At 37.3% G+C, this 20,357-nt stretch overlaps 1 protein-coding gene across 7 annotated transcripts in view; it reads left to right on the top strand.

Annotated features, from left to right (window-relative positions):
* The window catches only part of PHC3 (polyhomeotic homolog 3), an 86,070-nt gene that overhangs the window by 1,479 nt on the left and 64,234 nt on the right, over positions 1–20,357 (top strand). For all 7 annotated transcript variants that reach the window (XM_060149971.1, XM_060149974.1, XM_060149972.1 and 4 more), the window contains exons 2-4: positions 1,092–1,257; positions 5,470–5,625; positions 6,746–6,823. In XM_060149971.1, the coding sequence (XP_060005954.1) occupies positions 1,092–1,257; positions 5,470–5,625; positions 6,746–6,823 (400 nt within the window). The remainder of the gene's footprint in view (positions 1–1,091; positions 1,258–5,469; positions 5,626–6,745; positions 6,824–20,357) is intronic.

Genomic DNA, 20,357 nt, shown 5'->3' with positions numbered 1-20,357 from the left:
CTTGTCAATGCTGCTTCTATGAGGTGGGTCAGGTTTTGTCTCTCAGAAGAAAAGACTGATAAGAAAAGCAGATAAAGCCAGTATATTCTCAAGTGTGCTTTTCACCATTGTGGTGCATTTCTGACCCTTCAAAAAAATACTGTAGGTCTCGTTTCTAACAATATTAAGCCCCTCAGAATTGACTTAATATGTTGTTTGAACTTGTTAAAATACAGATTCTGTATTTAGTGGAATTTTGTACCACAGCAGTGAAATGAGTTTGTAATATTGTAGGGAAAAGAATCAGTGTGGTACAAAACTGCACTTTACTGTCCATACATGAGGAAAGTGACATAATTATGCTGTTTTCAAAATTTGGAGCTATTATTTGTGAAAAAGAGATTTTTGTAAGGAAGTGGAGAAATTGTTTTCAGCTGCTTCTCTTATTTACCCAGAGTAATGTGCTTATGAGTATTACTAAGTTATTACATGTAGTGAGGACAATGTTGTAGAATAATTAGAGGGAAAGCAGTGTGAGTTAATAAATTATTTTTTAAATTATTTTCTAAGAGAGCTTATTTTTAAATAAAGTATATATGGTAACCAAAAACTAAGCTAATTGACTAAACTAAGCTAAACTACTAAACTAAGCTAACACAAGTCCATAGGCATCCTATTTTAATGTCTAGATAAGAATGACTTTAATTTGTAATTAGTATGGTCACAAGACTATAAAGAAATATTTCAATACTCTGACATTGCTTCAGTTTTAATTTTCCTAGGTAGTTAAGTATTCCGTCATCACCTGTTTTGGTTTCAAAACACTCATCCTCCTTCAACAATAAAAAGGTAAACTTTAGGCCAGGCTTTATCTGAATTACATATCCTGAGTCATTTGAATTCAAATTTAGTAGGTATGAACCATTAAATATGCTATATATTTGTGAAGTATTTTTCCCTGGCACGTATTTATGGTGACTGTGTGCTCTCTGTATTTAATGAGGGCCTTCTTAGAAATTTAGACTGTTGCTGATTATTTCTTGGAATAATTATTCTTTAAACACCATAAGATAATGCTTTTGCCAATATAAATCCTTTGTGTTATCTGCTAGGTTTAAGGACCACAGTACAGCTATGGATAGTGAACCAAACCCTGGAACATCTTCGGTATCGACAACAACCAGTAGCACTACCACGACCACCATCACCACTTCCTCCTCTCGAATGCAGCAACCACAGATCTCTGTCTATAGTGGCTCAGACCGACATGCTGTACAGGTATTTCAGTTACCATGATGCGTAGGCTAAGACTGAGGATGTCATTACTTTTTGCTTAAGCCAGATGAATCTATTGTTTCATGTCCTCAAATGAGTTACTTGATACCCTCTAAATGAGTACAGTTAGAATTGTTCATGTTTGGAACAACCAACAGAGTTACGGAATAATCATTCTATTGAGAGGGCCTACATTTGTCAGCGTGTAGCTTATAAAACAATATGTTGGGAAAATTATAATTGGAAGGTCTCTAGGTACTGCTACAACAATTGACAAACTCAACCAAGAGCCCCAACATGAAGAATGGCTCTAGGTTTTTCTGATTATTTTACATTTGAACCCAAAATATGGACTTAGGATCTATTCAGATCTGTTCAGCTCTGTAGATACGTTAAGAGGTTCATTTTAAACCCAAGGGGCCTAAGAACCCTAAACAGGAGGATCCATTCAGGAGCTCTAAGGGGCAGAGGAGGAAGGGAATATTTAATTAGGAAAAGTCTTAGGCGCTTCACTTAGTTGGGAAAATAAAGTTTACGTCGTTAACCTTTATAGTAATGGAGGTTGAGGCAATATGGTATAGCATGAAAAGGGCATGGGCATTGCAATCTGATGTGCTCTTTGAATTCCATTTTCTTTATCATTAGTAGATATGTAGCCTTGGGTGAGAGGCATAATCTCCTTAAGCCTCAGGAAACTGAAAAATGAGGATGAGACCACCTGCTTAGTTAGTTATGAGGATTAAAGGAAGCATCTAGAATTGTGTGGGGCACGTTATATATACTCAGTAAACAGTAATAGCTAATATATATTGAATACTTGCTATGTGCCAAGCATTTGATAAGTTCTTAATATGGATTTTCTCCATTTAACAAATGGGAAAACTGATGTTGTAAATTGGCTAAATAACTTTCCTAAACTCACATAACTAGTTGGTACTGTAGCTTTAGAGTTGTGCCCTTGGGACTTCACTGGTGTCCAGTGGGTAAGACTCCGAGCTCCCAGTGCAGGGGGCCCAGGTTCGACCCTTGGTCGGGGAACTAGATCCCACATGCATGCCGCGACTAAGAGGTCCGCATGCCGCAGCGAAGATCCTGCATGCCTTGGCTGACTTACTTGTTTGTGATGGAGTCATCTCCCTGATACATTTTTCTAGAGTGGAGATCCCAGTATACTGGCTATTTAGCTGTTCTGTGGCTTAGGATTCTGAAGCTACTGTGGAGTAGAATCAGAATTGTTGGAGACCTAGTCAGTTCAGTAAGAATTCAAACTGGAATGGAGAGTGTGTTTTTAATGTTTTTCACCTTTCTCTGAGGCAAGGGATATAGGGAAGAGTATCTAGAGCTTGAGCATACAGATGATGTGACATTTTAAATGCCATTTTGTTCTCTAGCTTTACCTAAGCTGGATGTGTTAATAAAAAAAAGTTATTGAAGATGTGTAGATACAGGTATATCTCACAAATAGCACTAACACTAATTCTTATGAGATCATAGAATTGCTTCCCTTTAAATGTAATCAAATTAATATTTACTGAACTACCTAAGTAGTTCTTTAATACCTTTCAGCTTTCTTTTTCAGTCCTGAGAATCCTCTTCCCCTTCTTTGCTCCTTCATAGGAACAAAATAAAACAATATGCTGTATCTTTAACTTGCATTTAAAGAGTCTCTCTCCCATGAGTATAGTGTTGAATCGTAATGAAAGACTGCGCTGACAATAGAAAAAAATTACTATACTCTGACAGAAATATGTGCCAAATAGGTTATTCATTTTTTATTTCAGTTTGATTTTAGAATTTTGTTATGGAATTAGAAGAACATATATAGATTTACCTGACGAAAAAGACATATTGTTGTGATTCTAAATCACAATGCAGATCTATAGTCCCCTGCAACTAGGTGTCAAAAGCCTACATTGGTTTTGTGACAGGAGTCTGCAGTAGGTATAGCAGTCTTTTTTTTTTTTTTTTTTGCGGTACGCGGGCCTCTCACTGTTGTGGCCTCTCCCGTTGTGGAGCACAGGCTCTGGACGCACAGGCTCAGCGGCCATGGCTCACGGGCCCAGCCGCTCCGTGGCATGTGGGATCTTCCCAGACCGGGGCACGAACCCGTGTCCCCTGCATCAGCAGGCGGACTCTCAACCACTGTGCCACCAGGGAAGCCCGGTATAGCAGTCTTTTGTTGGGGAATTGAGATATGAACACACGAAGGTAAAAAACACAAGGAAATATGCTTTCTTGGAATTTGGATAAAGAGATTCATAGGTTTGTGGTAAAGGTGTCCTGACTCAGAAGCTCAAGCTGTAGGATTATGGCTCTATTACTCCCTTAGCTCTTTGAAAACTCTGGTTTGATGCTGAGATTTAGGGTGCTGTTTCACAGTCATCATGGGCATGATGTGACTTTAGGATGTGTTTGCAGAGTACTGGTAAGTCTGACTTACCATTTGGACAGATAAAGGATTTTCCTCTTATTAGAATACTTGCTTTTCTATACTTATCGATTTATGAAGTTCAGGTTCATAGTTTTCAATAGTCACAGTCATTAACACTTTACCAGGAACTTTTTTTTAGTAAGAACAGTTTTATTCTGTTTTGAAACAGTTGAATCTGATGTTTAAAAAACATTTAAAAACATTTTAAAAAGTGATTATTTAGTAATTTCCTAAAAAAAAGCTTTATAATTTTAAGTGGTTATTAATATAATGAAGCTAAGTATTTTCAGACATTTAAAGAAAAATACAAATGAGAAGGTAAAAATCACTTCTAATCTAGCTACCCGTCAGTAGTCTTTTAATGTTTTCCTGAATATTCTTTAAAATATTTTAATATAAATCATATCTTACTCTATACACTATTTAGTAACCTGCTTTTTCACCTAATGATATATTTGGGAATTTTTTGTTAATAGATATATCTGCTCTGTTCAATATAGTAGCTACTAGCTGCATGTGGCTATTTTATATTTAAATTATAATTAAAATTCAGTAAAATTAAAAACTTAGTTCCTTAGTTGCACTAGCCACCTTATAAGTGCTCAGTAGATTCGTGGCTGCCGTATTGGATGGCACTGATCTACATTGATATTCGTAATGCTTGCAGGGTATACATATCCTCGCTACACAAGCTGCAAACCCTACCAAGTTTTATCCAAAATGGTTATACCAATTTACATTCTTACTAACAGTGTATGAGAGTATCTGTTTTTCCAGTAGTAGTAGTAGTATTTTAAATCTTTATCCATTGGAAAGTTGGAAAATAGTGTCTTAATTTGTAAGTTTTGCCTACTAGTGAGATTGAAGATCTTTTCACATGCTTACTTAGCACTTTTTCCTTTTGTGAATTGCCTCTACTGGGTAACTTTAATTTGTACAGATTAGTGAATCCTAGTGATATGTAACTAGGAGAGAACTATGTTAATACATTTGATGACATTGAACATTAAAGTAGTGAAATTTTATTTTAGTTTATTTTTTAACATTTTTTTTAAAAGTACATGCACAGACTCTAGACAATGCTATACTTTTTTTTTTCTTTTTTTTTTTACTTATTTTTATATTTGGCTGTGTTGGGTCTTCGTTTCTGTGCGAGGGCTTTCCCTAGTTGCGGCAAGCGGGGGGCCACTCTTCATCGCGGTGCAAGGGCCTTTCACTGTCGTGGCCTCTCGTTGCGGGGCACAGGCTCCAGATGCGCAGACTCGGTAGTTGCGGCTCACGGGCCTAGTTGCTCCACGGCATGTGGGATCTTCCCAGACCGGGGCTTGAATCCGTGTCCCCTGCATTGGCAGGCAGATTCTCAACCACTGCGCCACCAGGAAAGCCCTTTTTAACATCTTTATTGGAGTATAATTGCTTCACAATGTTGTGTTAGTTTCTGCTGTGTAACAAAGTGAATTGGCTATATGTATACATATATCCCCATATCCCCTCCCTCTTGCGTCTCCCTCCCACCCTCCCTATCCCACCCTTCTAGGTGGTCACAAAGCATCGAGCTGATCTCCCTGTGCTATGCGGCTGCTTCCCACTAGCTATCTGTTTTACATTTGGTAGTGTATATATGTCAGTGTTACTCTCTCACTTGGTCCCAGCTTACCCTTCACCCTCCCCATGTCCTCAAGTCCATTCTCTTAAAGTAGTGAAATTTTAAACTGCTGCTTTTTTAATACTTTATTTTATGGTTAAGATTATGGTTTGACATTGGTTCAATTGACTTATCACAGGTAATTCAACAGGCATTGCACCGCCCTCCCAGCTCAGCTGCTCAGTATCTACAGCAAATGTATGCCGCTCAGCAACAGCACTTAATGCTGCACACAGCAGCTCTCCAGCAGCAGCACTTAAGCAGCTCCCAGCTTCAGAGCCTTGCTGCTGTTCAGGTGAGACGGAACTGAATTAAGAACTTATGAGGCCAAAGTTGACATGACGTGCAGATAATTCCTGAAAATAAATATGTTGGTATTATTTTAGAGTTTTCAGGTGTCCTGTGATTATTTTTTCTTAAGGAAATATAATAGGCTGCCAGATTGAGGTTAGTTTAAAAACAAATGAGTGTGTTTTATGTGTTACCCTATTGCTAACTTTTGTCCCTCTGCTTTTTAATCTACATTGCAGAAATGCTATACTAATGTCATGGTTTTGTGTGTAAAATTTTAGGTACAACAGTGAATAGTTAGGGTTACATGAATCTTATCTACATTTTAACAAAAAAGGTTTTTTAAATTACATAAGTAATTTACACTCATTAAAAAAAAAACAAACAGTATAAAATTGACCATAAGAGGTAAAGTATAGAGGTATTCCTTTTCCATATCCCCTGCTATTTTCCACTCTTCAGCGGTGGCCACTAAAAGTTTAATATGTATCCCTCCAGGAATGTTCTGTATAAAAATATGTATGTACACTTTTCTAAAATCCACTCATATGATTCCTACTGCTAACAGGATGATTTTATGATTAAATGCTTATGTTTTTAAAAAGATCTTCATTATTATTGCACTGTTTATTTAAATTAAACTGTATGTGAGATTTAATCTTAAATGTCCTCACCAAAGGAGAATCTCAGTTGACTGAACCTGAAAAAAGGTTTATTTCTGTTATAAACACTTCCCCAGCTGTTACTTCTTCTCGGTAGTGTAATTTTAAATAACGTCGTGTACATGATACGAGTAAGGAAACCGAAACCCACTGGTACTTGATATAGCTCCAATTTCTTTTTCATAACATTAGAGTAGTGGTTTCACTTCAAAGAAGACTGAGACCTGTAGAGTAAAACTGACAATGACTGCGGCTATTAAAATAAGATTAGCCTTTGGGTCTTCTGTTTTCAGTGTTTTCTTTTTTTCTTAATCTGTTTGGCTAAAGCTTAATCCACGTTGACTGTAAAATAACTGTAAAATAGATGTTTTGACTTTTATTGTGGTTTTATGGTATCCTGGTACCAGAAAGTTTTTAACTTCAGGCTTTTATAGACATATTATAAAGATTTTATTATTTTAGGCAAGTTTGTCCAGTGGAAGACCACCTACATCCCCCACAGGAAGTGTCACACAGCAGTCAAGTATGTCCCAGACATCTGTAAGTGCCCGAAATTTTTTCCTGGTTTTAAAATTTTAAATTATTGCTTTCCAGAAGTGAACTGTTAATATTTACAAAACTGTTATTGTTTATCTGTTTAATATTATTGAAATAACAAGTGTCTAGAAACAAGAATGATACATTTCAAGAATTTGGAAGTAATGTCAAACTTCTGAAAATCTGAGTCTTAAAAAAGTTTTTGTATTATTTCTTATGTATGTTTTCCCACTGACTGTGTTCACATCTTCCGTGATTCTGAATGATTGCAGTTTTCAGTGTGCATTGAAAGCATGAAACATATAATTCAGGGAATTAAGTCATACTTTTACTGTGATATACTGAAGAATGTCATGTCCTTGGTAGACATCTAAATGTTTCTAGCTCTTTCTGTGCAATTCACGTTTTAGAAATTTTACTTTTCAGTTTATGCTTACTTGAGTTATGTGGGTCAAATTTACAAGTATCCATTCAAGATAGTGTTATTTATTTTGAGAAAGGAGTAAAAGAAAGGTGATTTGTTATATTGCACATATATACTGGGAAATTGTGCAGAGTATCCCAGTTAAAAGAAATTTACAGGTGTGGTAATACTTGTTTAACTTTTTATTTTGATATAATTTCAAGTTGAAAGAATAATAAAATAAATTTCTGTATACCCTTTACTCAGATTCACCAGTTGTTAGCATTTTGGCTCATAACTTTATCATGCATTCTTTCTATCTACATATATACAGTTACCTTTTTCTGAACCATTTGTGGGTAAGTTGAGACATGTTCCTTTACTCCTAAATAACTTTGATATGTACTTCCTAGTAACAAAGTCATTCTTTTATGAAGCCACATGAAGTGGATCGAATTCAGGAAGTTTAGCATTGATACAGTGCCGTTCATATACAGATTTCATCAGTTGTCCCGTATTTCTCAGCCTCATCACTATAGACATTATGGACCAGATAATTCTTGTAGGGGGCTATCCTGTGCGTTATAGAACACTAAGCAGCATGCCTAGCTTAGATACCAGTAGGCTATGCCCTCCTCTTTTCCCTAGTGTGACAGCCAAAAATGTCTGCAGGCACTGCCAGATGTTTCCTGAGGGGCCAAATTGCCCCTTGTTGAGAACCATTGAGTTAACCTAATAACATCCTCTTTAGCTGTTTTTTCCTGATCCAGGATGGTAATACTTTGAAGCTTTGTAAAATTGAATCCAATGGAGTATAGTTTATAGATTGCTGAGGAATTGAAGATGAACTTGTGCTGTATTTCTTTAGTTAAGGTTGTGATCTTTACTAAGTACGTGTATGATGAGCATACTGTTATTTTTGGGCTATTGAGCTGATATTTTTAATTAAAAAATTACATTTTAGCATGGAAGTATCCTGGAATGTGAATAAAATTAGTTACGAAAGAAATTACTTAACGACTTGAAAATGTTAGACTGAAGAAAATGAAAAACTTAAGTAATGTAATTTAGCCCTAAGCATTAATGTTATAGTTAGGGATATTGATGTCAGATAATATCGTTAACTAATACATTGGTAGTTATGGAAAGGAGTGGTAAACTGGCTAAAAAAATTATAGATAAATTCTTTATTCTGTGAAGTACTGGAATGGCATTAGGGTATATATGTATAGAGATACGTGGTCTGAATTTTTTTCCCTTCACATTATTAAAAGGTATCCTTTTAAACCATTTTTGTTTCATTATGATTTTATGTATGTGACTTTTACAATCACAGTTGCAGTGATTGTGCTTATTTTTTATGAAATTGCTAGTGCTACTTGTCATAAACCAGGTAGCCTTGTATGATGAAGAATGCCAGAACCTGTGCCTGGCTGGTGGGGGAAAAGAAGTAGGGAGAATAGATGTCTAGAAAAAACACGGGAATAATACATAGCATTTGTTCTGTTTTCTGTCCCAGCTGAGCAGTAGATCAAGTGAGTGGACTTGCAGTCCAAATTATGATACTCAAGGTAGCTTAGAAAATTTAGCTTAGTCTCCAAAAGAGGGGCAGAGCATGGTAGCAGAAATCTCTAGGTAGTGATAATAATGAGCCGTCAGGTGGCAGTCTGCTGGTTTTCAGAGTTTTGGTTATTTTGAAATAGGTTTCCGATAACAGTGAATGACATGAGGGAAGGGTCCAGCCTCCAGTAGATAAGAGGGCTACAAGGTAGGTTGTCAAGTCACCAGCCAGATAGGTTGGGGTTCAGAGTAGGAGTGGAATGCCAACGGGGAAATGGAATATTGTATTTTAAAAAACGAAGTAAGAAGTCCAGTCATACACCTGGGGAAACTGTGTGTGTGGAGGAGACTATTGTTAATTGAATGTATAGGTATTTAGTGGTGCCAGCATCCTCTTCTTTACTGTCATGAGAACAGAAAGGCTAATTCTAGACTCTTACCAGTAGTGAGAGTGGTGGGTTTTTTTGTTTTTGGGGTGTGTGTGTGTGTGTGTGTGTGTGTGTGTGTGTGTATGATTGATTGTCTCTAAAACTAGTTGGGACCAAGTCTTTAGGTTGATGTCTGTACTTCAATTTAGTGGGACTAAGATTTAGTCTTTAAATTTGATTTGCTAAAATGAAATCTAAGCCAGTTAAAAACTCTTATGCAAAAAAAAATCAACAAAGTTAAAAACCAGCAAAATGGTTGAAAATGTATTTGCACCATATGTGTCACCCAGCTTATATTTGTAAAATACCAAGGGCTCTGTTACATTAGTAAGATAAACAGTGAGAATACACAAAAGACCTGCATTGGTAATTTTCAAAAGAAAGACTACTTTTGGGTTTTAAACACATGAAAATATATTAACCATATTAGTAATAAAGAAATGTATGTAAAAATAGCAATAATGTTCTATTTTCACTTGTCAAATTAGAAAACAGGGAAAAACATTGAGACAGTAACAGTTGTTGGCAAGTATGGTACACTCATACACTATTGGTGGGAATGTATAATAATTGGTACAACTTTTCTGGAGGGTTATTTGGCAGTGTGTATGAAAATTTAAACTATGCGTGCCTTTTCACATAGCAGTCTGATTTTTAGTGATGTCATTGACTAAATATGAGAGATAATTATGACATAATTATGCAAATATGCATGGTTTGTAATGGTGGAAAATTATAAACAATACAAATGTTCAGTAATTGAGGATTAGTTAAAAGATAGTTAATTCATACAGTGGAATACTATAGCTGCTTAAAAATGTTATGTGTGTATATAAAGAGACTTAGGTTTTCATTAGTTATTAGGTGAAAACAAGAATATATCATCTCATTTAACTTATTTAATAGGTTATTCTATTTTTCAGTTCTAAAATTGCCATTTGCTTTTTCTTTGTATCTTCTGTTTCTTTTGCTGAGAGTTTATGTTTTCATTTGTTTCAAGTGGGCTCATAATTGCTTGTTCAAAGCATTTTTATGACTACTGCTTTAAAATCTTTGTCAGATAATTAAAATACTTCTTTCATCTTGGTGTTGGCATCTGTTTATTGATTGTCTTTTTCATTCAGCTTGAGGTCTTTCTGGTTCTTGGTACAATGAGTGATTTTTGATTGAAACCTGGACATATTGAGTATTATGTTATGAGATTGTGAATCTTATTTAAATTTTCTGTTTTGGCTGGCTTCTGAAAGAGCGTTTGCCACATCCTTACTGCCATTTGGGGGTAGAAGTCCAGGTTCCCCAGTTGGTTTCTATTGATACCTGAGGGATGCTCCTTGTAATTGCTAAGTGAGCATGAATTCTGGCTCACTAGGCCTCTACTGAGGTATCTCTGGCTAGGAGGCATGGGAATGCTGCGTTACTGCTCCCCACGTGGTCTCCACTGATACTACAGGGATGGGGTGGTTTGTTGTTCGTGATGTTTTACTGCTTGCCTGGTATGAAAGTCTTGGCTCTCTACCTGGCCTTCTCTGGCACTAACCTGTTGGAAGGATTTGTGGGATCCGGGTGCCTCATTACAGCCTGACGAGGGTAGAAGCCTAGGTCTTTGCTAATGTGGATGTGGATGGGGCCATAGTGTTTTCTGTGGCGTTTGGCTGGAGTAGAGCAATTATTGCCTAAAAGTTTTCTGTGTTGCTAGGCTGTCCCTTTTCTGATCCTTGGCTAGAAAGAGCAGCCCATTGGAGCTTTTTTTTTTTTTTTGGTCTGTACCCACTGCTGTTTCTGGGTTACTGACTTGTTCACCTTTATGTTTGGGTTATATGAGATTTAAAAAGGAAACCCAGGGAGCTTGCAAGCACATCATTCACTGGGTCCTGGAGTCTGCTTTTCTCCACCTTTTAGGATCCTCTTACATTTATTTTATATGTAACATTCGGGATTTTTAGTTATACTTAGGGGGAGGAGTAGGGAGAAGCATGTCTATTCCACTTTCCTGGAAACAGAATTCCTATCATTTAACTTATTTTTTAAAATTTATATCTATATGTCTGTCTGGTTATGTAGGAAGAAAATCTGTAATACACAACAAATTTACTCAGTGGTTATCTTTGAGGAAGTAGGTTGAAGAGCTTTATTTTGTCTAAATAAAACATGAATATACTCTTGTTGTCTAAGATATTGACAGTACAGACAATATAGAGTAAAAGTGACATCCCATTTCAGTAGTCCCTTTTGCCCTGACAAAGTTTTATGTAAAGCTTTCCTATCTTATTACTGTACATTTCTATACATAAATGTAAATAGATAGGTTATGGTTAATTTTATTTGTTTGTTTTATTGTAAGCGATCATTCTGTATCTTTCTTTTCTAAGTCTTTGGGCATTTTCAGCTGGAAAGGATTATGTGGCTAGAAATTGCAGTCATAGGTCTATAAATGACTCAAAGGCTGTTTGTATCTCATTCCCTTTCCCTTTCTTTGCTGTTTTTTGGCCCTAGAATCTACATTAATCCCAGATGTTTTGACTTTAATTCACTGTACTATTCTGTCAAGAAGGAAAAACCTTATTTTTTGATAGCTTTCTGGCTCTGGTGTCAGACAAAATGAGCTTTCTTTCTTTTTTTTTTTTTTTTTTTTTGTGGGGGGTGCCACGGCATGTGGGAACTTAGTTCCCCCACCAGGGGTTGAACCCGTTCCCGCTGCTTGGGAGTGCAGAGTCTTAAACACTGGACCACCAGGAAAGTCCCAAGATGAGCTTTTGAAGCCCAGTTAGTTTTATGACTTTATTCATTCATACATTAACTCATTTATTCAACAAATATTTATTGAGCATTTAAACACCGTTCTAGGTGCAGGGAATACAGCAACACAGCAGATAAAACCTCTTTATGGAGCTAGGGATAGATAGATAACGGGTAAACTAGTATATAATATGTTAGATGGTGGTAAGTTCTATAGAGAAAAATAAAGCAAGGAAGGGGAATGGGGTGAGGGAATTTGCTCTTTTAATTAGGGTGGTAAGGGAAAGCATTGCTAATAAAAATGGCATTTGAAGGGGGGTGAGGGAGGCAAACATGCTTAAGGAACAGAAAGGAGGGTAGTGTGGCTGGAGTGGAATGTGAGAGAGTGGGAGTATGTTTAGAGATGACTTTAGAGAGGTAATTGTAATGTAATCACGAGGAGATTATTAAACCCTTGGGTTTTACTCTGCGTGAGTTGGGAAGCTACTGGAAAGCTGTTTTAGTAGGGATGTGACATGATCTCACACAGGCTTTAACTTAGGTACAATGTTGAGAGTAAGTTCTAGGGGCCAGTGATAGAAGCAGGGAGACCAGTTAAGTGGTTCCTGTAATAATCCAAGAGAGAGATATTGGGGGCTTGGACCGTGATGGTGACAGTAGATGTGGTAAAAAGTGGTTAGCCAGATTCTGAATTTTTTTTCTCCAATATTTTATTATAGAAATTTGGATGTTTTGGGACTTCCCTGGCGGTCGAGTGGTTAAGACCCTGCGCTCCCAATGCAGGGGGCATGGGTTCGATCGCTGGTTGGGAAACTAAGATTCCCACATGCCTCATGGTGTGGCCAAAAAAAGAAATGTGGATGTTTTGAAAATAGACCTAACAGTATGTGCTGAGGGATTGAATAAGAGATGTGAGGAAAGGTAGAATCACCGATAACTGTAGTATGTTGGCCTGAACACCTGGAAGAATCTGCTAAAGCAGGTGTTGGAGAAGAAAATAAGGAGTTTGGTTTTCAACACGATGTATGTTAGACACCCACCTATAGATGTTGAGTAGATGTTGGATATATGAGTTTGGAGTTCATGTGGCAGGTCTGGTGATTAGTGATGTCTTGTGCATCTCATTGACAATTCAAGTCAGAAGAGTACATGGTGACTTTACTACCAATTGTAGAATATTATGAGAGAAAGTTTGGTAGAAAGGAGGACATAAGGGACCTGGCTTCTGGTCTTAATTCTGTGACTGACTGGTGGTGTGACTTAGGGCAAGTCATTTAACCTCCTTACACCCCTGTTTTCTTTTATGTAAAATTAAGTTGTCTAATTGGATGGTTTTTAGTCTTTTCATCCATGTGTCCCTGGGCCTAGATCAAGGAGAAGGTTCAGTAGATGGTGCTATGCACTAAATTGCATCCCTCCCAAATTCGTATGTTGAAGCCTTAAACTCGCATGTGACTATATTAGAAACAGGGCCTTTAAGGAGGTGGTTAAGGTTAAAAGAGGTCCTAAGTGTGGAGCTCTGATCCAGTAGACCTGGTGGCTTTATCAGAGGAGAGACATCAGAGATCTCCCCTCTATCTGCTGAGAGGTAAGAAGGTGGCCATCTGCAAGCCAGCATAGAGCTTGCACCAGAAACTGAATTGGCTGGCACCTTGGTCCTGGACTTCCTAGCCTCTAGAACTGTGGGAAATAAATTTCTGTTGTTTGAGCTACCCAGTCTGTGGCACCTTGTTATGGCAGCTTGAGCAGACTAAGATAGATAGGGCTCTGAGCCTTACCTTAAACTTTATTTATTTATTTAAAAAAATTTTTATTATTGGCTGCATTGGGTCTTCGTTGCTGCGCTTGGGCTTTCTCTAGTTGTGGCGAGTGGGGGCTTCTCTTCGTTGCGGTGCTCGGGCTTCTCATTGCGGTGGCTTCTCTTGTTGTGGAGCATGGGCTTTAGGCGCGGGGGCTTCAGTAGTTGTGGTGCATGGGCTTAGCTGCTCCACGGCATGTGGCATCCTCCCGGACCAGGGATGGAACCCGTGTCCCCTGCATTGGCAGGTGGATTCTTAACCACTGCGCCACCAGGGAAGCCCCCTTACCTTAAACTTTAGACAGAACAGTTCTGTGATCTGTTTGAATCTGGGAGTTCTGAATAAGACGGTGTGTGAAGAAAGGGTTCTATTAAAAAAAAAAATTTGAGAACCAGTGGTTTAGATGTTAATCTAAGATTCTGTAGGGACTTAGCCTATCACATAGTAGGTGTGTAATAAATATTTGTTGAAAGATGAAGTTTAATTATAATCATCAACTAGAACATGTAATACATCGTATTAATTTTAATTCTTGGTTATCTTGGTACCGCAAGTGGTTTATCTTCAGTGCAAAGAATCATTTTAGGATATATTCTGATTGCCTGAAATTGCATTATGGAAGAGAGTCTAAGTCCTGACCTCAGTGATGAGATTCTTTTGTTGTTAGTTATGAGCAGGCAGCCAGTTAATCAGGTTTACCTATTGTCCCACACTGTGCTAGTGGCCCTGGGGGTACACATGAGTCAAAGTCCCTTCCCTCAGAGACAGTAATAGACATTTGAAGAACTGTGCCTAGACATATCAAACAGTAACCAACATAACAGTATATAATCAAGTGATAAATTCCATGGGAATTAACAGAAAAGAGATCTTTGGGGATTGGAGTAGTTGAAGAAGGCTTTTTGTACGGGACTTAAGCTGAGCTTTAAAAAATATGTGGAGTTTGCAGAGAAGAGGACTCATCCTGAGCTCATGCTCCTGAAATAGCAGAGCTTAGTTTCAGGGATTCATTCCTGAATGGGATTCTTTGCTAGTCTCCCACACTCCTGAGGATAATCTGTGCCAATATTTCCTTATTGAATGCCTACTTGGTGCCAGGCGTGGTGTTAGGTGTCAAGAATCCAAAGTGAACAAACGTCTTAGAGTACAGTGGATATAGTCTACAGACATGTAAATAGTCAAAGGACACTGTGATAGTTTTGTTTTACTGGAGTTATCTTCTAATAACGTGCTTGTAAAGGGTACGTGGAAAATAAATTTGGAATCTTTGTAGTCCTAAAAATTCCCTCCCCATATCTTTTTAATGATTATTTGTATGTAAATTCTATATTGAAAATGATTTTTCTTAGGAAACTTGAAACCATTGTTTTCAAATTTTTAGTATTACCAAAGAAAAGGCTGATTTTGTCTTATTATCACTAATTGGTACTTTTTCTCTTCAGTCTTTTGGGTTTGCCTGTTTTCTTTAGCTTTTCTGGAGTTTCATGAGGCTCTCTAGATGTCATTGAGTTCAGACACTTTTTGGACTCTCTTAGTGTGAAACTTAATGTTCATGTGTATGAAACTAAAAAAGTTTTAACAAAAATTTATTTCCTTCTAATTTTCTCTGTTCTCTTTTTCTGGAGCTCCTTAGTTGGATATTGGTCTTTCTGGATTGATCCTTTACTTCTTTTAGCTTTTTACTCATTTTCTGTCTTTATCTTTTTATTCTGTTGTGACATATTTCCTTACCCTCTTTTTTTTAATCCTTTCGTTTCACATTTAAAAGAAAATTTTAGTTCAGCCTTTGTATTTCCAATTTCTAAGAGAATTTTCTTATTCTTTTCCCTTGGAATCCTATTTCTCTGTTATGGCTGGAATATTTTAGATCTCTGTTGTGATACTTATCAGATTTTAAAACTCTTTTTTTTGTTGTTTCCTAAATAATTTATGTTCCTTAGAAATTATTTTTGTCTTTTTTTTCATGCTGCTGGTTTTCCTCTTATAAGAAAAAGAAGTTTTCCCTTAAAATGCTTGGTTTTCTGCTTATATTTAAGAGTAAATGATTATATAAATTAATCAACATGGGTTTCTTCCACTGCTTTGAAGATAGGTTGTTCCTTAGCAGACCCCTTTCCTTAGTGGAAAGGCCGATTAAGATTTCTGTATTTGCATGTGGGAATAGCAGTGGTGATGACAGTGGTAAGGATATATCTTTGGCAGGTTTAGAATTGAAGGTGTGCAGGTTAGAAGCTGGCCATTAGACTGGTGAGCCAGCAGTTTCGGAGTAAGGAGGGTTTTACTTCAAGGTACCAGTACCCACTCTAGAAGCCTAGCTTTTCCATGGCAGTTTTTAGACTTTTAAAGAGAAGTGTCCTTTCTTTCTAGGTCTCGATACCCCTTCTCTATGGGAGAGGGGTGGGGTTGTGACTGGTGAGACTGTTTTCTAGACAGACCTGTAGATAATCCTTCAATTTTTAGCCCCACTTCTTACTTCTGCTTTCATACCTCTAAATTCTGAGTCTAACTAAATCCACTCTGGTCTGTTTCTTCCTGTATTCTGGACTACAGAGAGCTTCCTTCTCTCTGTTTTCTCCTTCAGTATGATCTCATCTTTAAGTCTTACAGAAATGCAGATGGTGCCCTTATCTCTCTCGCTTTGCTGTATGTGTGTTTTCTTTTTGTTTAATGTTGTTCTTTTAATCCCCCAAGTTTTTTTGGAAAAAACATTTAAACCCACAGAAAAATGGAAAGAGTAAGCATTGACTCTTGTGTACCCTTCATGTAGCTATCCATAACAATTGTTAAGTTCCTCTCTATTCACACGGTTTTTCTGACCTATGTGCCCCATATTTGGATTCCCTCAGTAGTCTCCAAAATACCTTTTCCCAGGATTTAATTAAGGGTCACACATGCATGTGGATGCCCGATTTTCCTTTAATATAAAAAGATCGGGGCTTCCCTGGTGGTGCAGCGGTTGAGACTCCGCCTGCCGATGCAGGGGACACGGGATCGTGACCCGGTCCGGGAGGAAACCGCATGCCATGGAGCGGCTGGGCCCGTGAGCCATGGCCACTGAGCCTGCGCGTCCGGAGCCTGTGCTCTGCAACGGGAGAGGCCACAACAGTGAGAGGCCCGCGTACCGCAAAAAAAAAAAAAAATCTCCTCCCCCACCTTTTTTTTTTTTTTCCCCACCTTTTTTTTTAAAGAGCTCAGGTCACTTATCTTACGGAATGTCCCACAGTCTAAATTTGTATGTTTGTTACCCCCAGTCTTTTTTTTTGTTTTTTAAACATCTTTATTGGAGTATAATTGCTTTTTTTTCCCCCAGTCTTTTTTGTTATTGTATTAACTGCTATTTCAGTGGGTTTTAGTAGGAGGGAGAAGCAAATGGGTGTGCTCAGACCATTATCTTCAGTATTTATTGTTTTATAAACATGATTTTTAATGGCTACATAATATTCTACCTGTTTTCCTCTTGCTGGCAGTTTTAATTTTTCCCTTTTTTTGCTATTATAAGTAAACCTACATTGAATGTTACGTATCTTTATATCTAGTAATTCTCTTTAAAAAAAATTTCCTAAGAGTATACTCTTAGGAATATTAGGAATATTAGTATATTAGGTCAATGAGATTGTTTTTAGATCAAGAGCCTTATAAATGATCAGTTTTCTCTAAAAATGTCTAAATCAGATCAACTACATATCAAATGGATTCATTATGAATTTATCTGGGGGAAAATTACTTGCTTAAAACCAAGGTACTTATCCTCTATTATTAATATTAGGAGGTATTTTAAGTTTTAAAACTCATTGTTTTCAAGGATTGTTAGAAACCTATTTCAAAGCTTAATAGCAGTTTAAAATAACACTGTAGTCTGCGTATTTGTCCGGTCATGAGCAGTTTTACTGCATTCTTATAAAATATTCCCATAGTACAGGTAAAGTAAAAAAGTGTCGTCACCTTCAGCCTCCTTTCCCCTTCAGCCCTTCTGTCTTCTCAGTTTGCTGGATATCCCGTCAGATCTTCACCTATGCATTAAGGACATATATAGTATAAAGAAATGTGTGCCTATGTGTTTAGTACACAATTTTTTTTAATACACTGTAAACACACGTAGATATTCTGCATTTTGTTTTTACACTTAACAGTGTGTCTTCAGAGCTTTCTATCTCACTCACTTGAGCTACTGTGCACAGCATGGCTGCAGTTTGTCTTATATAACTATCTTTGTTGCTGGACAGTTATTTCCAATATTTTAATTGTTTCTGCATTGCAACTTTTCTTTTTAGGGTGTCAAAATCTGAACACAATTGGGAGGTTGTGAAGTTGTTTTTTGTTTGTTTTGCTGTTGTTTTTACAGCTTGTATTGCAGAAAGTAGAAATAATGATTTTCTGTAATAAATAGGTAGGCATTTTATTTCATTTCATTGTTAAAAATATGTGGTCTCTTAAAAAGGATATCCTTCATGGGTAGATTATTATTTGAAATTTCTATATAATATTTAACACTTCTAGATATTTGAATTGCATAAATTCCCACTGAATAATGAGGCAAGAAAATTTATATGCTGCTTTAATGTGATAAAAACAAAACAATATACTGAAGTAAATATAAAAAAAGGAAAATATCATTTCCTCTCTGATTCTAAAGTTAATACCTACATAGAAATGACAAAAACTTTGGAAAAGAAAATATAAACCGTTCCCAAGTTTTACCCCTAGTAGGCATTATTCATCTTTAGCATTTTGGTGACTGTTCTTCCAGGTGTGTGTGTGTATGTGTATATTTCTATACCAAATCTAATCAGATACAAATTTATGAGTATGCATTATTGTGTGTGTATACAGTGCAGACATCTTTCTCTCAACATGTTTTTCACATGTGTGGAATGTATATATACATACATGCAGATATTTGTATGTAATTGTATACGTGGATTATGTTCTACATGTTATTCTACAGTTTTTTCACTCAGCAGTGGGTCATAAAGATACTTTCATGCCATTGAATACAGATATAATCAGCCTTTTAATGTCTGTGTACCATGTCTCTCTGTAGATATACCTGATTGATTCTGATCAGTTACATGGCAGCAGTGGGTCTCACATGGGCTTTGGTTCTAGGGAGTACTCTGGGCCAGAGGCCCTGTGTAGCCTCCTAGTGGGGGCACTAAGGAGTGGTTGAGAGTTAAATGGCTTTTCTTGGCAGATGTGGTTTTCTTTGGTGACTCTTAGTGTCAGTAAGGAGAGAGCTTCCAACAATAGGGCTAAAGGAGTAAGTTCCTTTATGGAGTGTGGGGCTTGAGGTGTGAGACGACAGGATTGGCCGAGGCTTTAAAATGAAAGGGAATTACACATGTTGAGATGGGATTGACAGAGAAGATAATGGAAACAGTTGAGGGCATCTGGTTCAGGTCAGCAGAGCAAAGCAGAAAATAGAGGAGAGACATATCAGTTGTGGAAAGGAAGGGACTTCTTGCAGAGTTGGCTACTGATAGCCTTGCCCTCGTGGGTTTGGCATTCATTAGTGGACACTGTCTGGAATGGCACTTGCCATTTGGAACTTAAAAATAAGTGTGATGTTTGTTCTTTGATCTCACAACTTAGACGAAGTGAAATGCAGGTGGCTAGGAGGCTACTATTTAGTTTTCTTACTTCCTTTTTAAGAAAAAAAAGCATTCTATTTGTAATTTTTGTTCTACTTCCTTATTCCTTACAGAGCACTCTCAGGCACTTGGCTATCAGCCAGTCAGTTTTTCAAAAAACTTGTATGTTTCTGTTTAAAGAGTGTGTGGTCTATCCTTTACTAGAGTATCGTTCTTTCTTTCTTCCCCCCTTTAAGAATCACTGACTGGAAAAACTGCCAAGGCATTATTACTGTAGAGTGACTCAAATTAACAAGCTCTCACAGTATAGGAAAGCACCCTGCATGCCAAAATATGAGTCAGAAAACCTGGTCCAATTTTACCCTGCTAAGTGATTTAACCTTTGGAGCAAGGCTTTATCCAAGATACCCGTTTGTGGAGTGGTGTAGAAAAAGAATATGTTTGGGGGGTGCTTATTAATAATTTATTGTATAGCACATCAAAAGTAGAGTTGAACTAGTGTCACCACACGATCTGCATTTTTACTCTGCTTTGTTAGGGGCTAGACCAGAATTGTTTTCTCTTCTCGCTGTTGTACACACACACACACACACACGCTCAGTCTTTGTGGAAGGCTTATATACTACATTTAAAGTATGAAGTATGCCTTAAAATAACATGGCATTCATTAAGTTAATAAACGTATTGAATGAAGGCACTCTCATAGATATTGGTTATATGAAGATAAATAACACATGGTCCCCACCCTTAAAGAAATTATTGTTTAGACGAGTGAGACAGAAGTTTATGCTAGAAGAATATGGAAATCATGGAAGATAACAGGCAAAAGAGGAGTAGTCAGTTCTACTACGGGGTTGGGATGCCTGAAAAAGCTTAGCAGGTGATTTTTGAGAGAGAGTTGTACACTACATAGAGGGGGAAGAGGTGGGGTATGGGGGTAGGTGATGCTCAGTTCAGTCCAGAGTTGTTACCAGAGCCGTAGAGGCCTGAGACATGATGACACTGCAAATAGCTTCATATGGC

Source organism: Lagenorhynchus albirostris, chromosome 5, assembly GCF_949774975.1.
Source record: "Lagenorhynchus albirostris chromosome 5, mLagAlb1.1, whole genome shotgun sequence".
Taxonomy (NCBI): Eukaryota; Metazoa; Chordata; class Mammalia; order Artiodactyla; family Delphinidae; genus Lagenorhynchus; species Lagenorhynchus albirostris.
The sequence above is the reverse complement of the archived record's forward strand: the minus strand, read 5'-3'. Positions and strand labels throughout refer to the sequence as shown.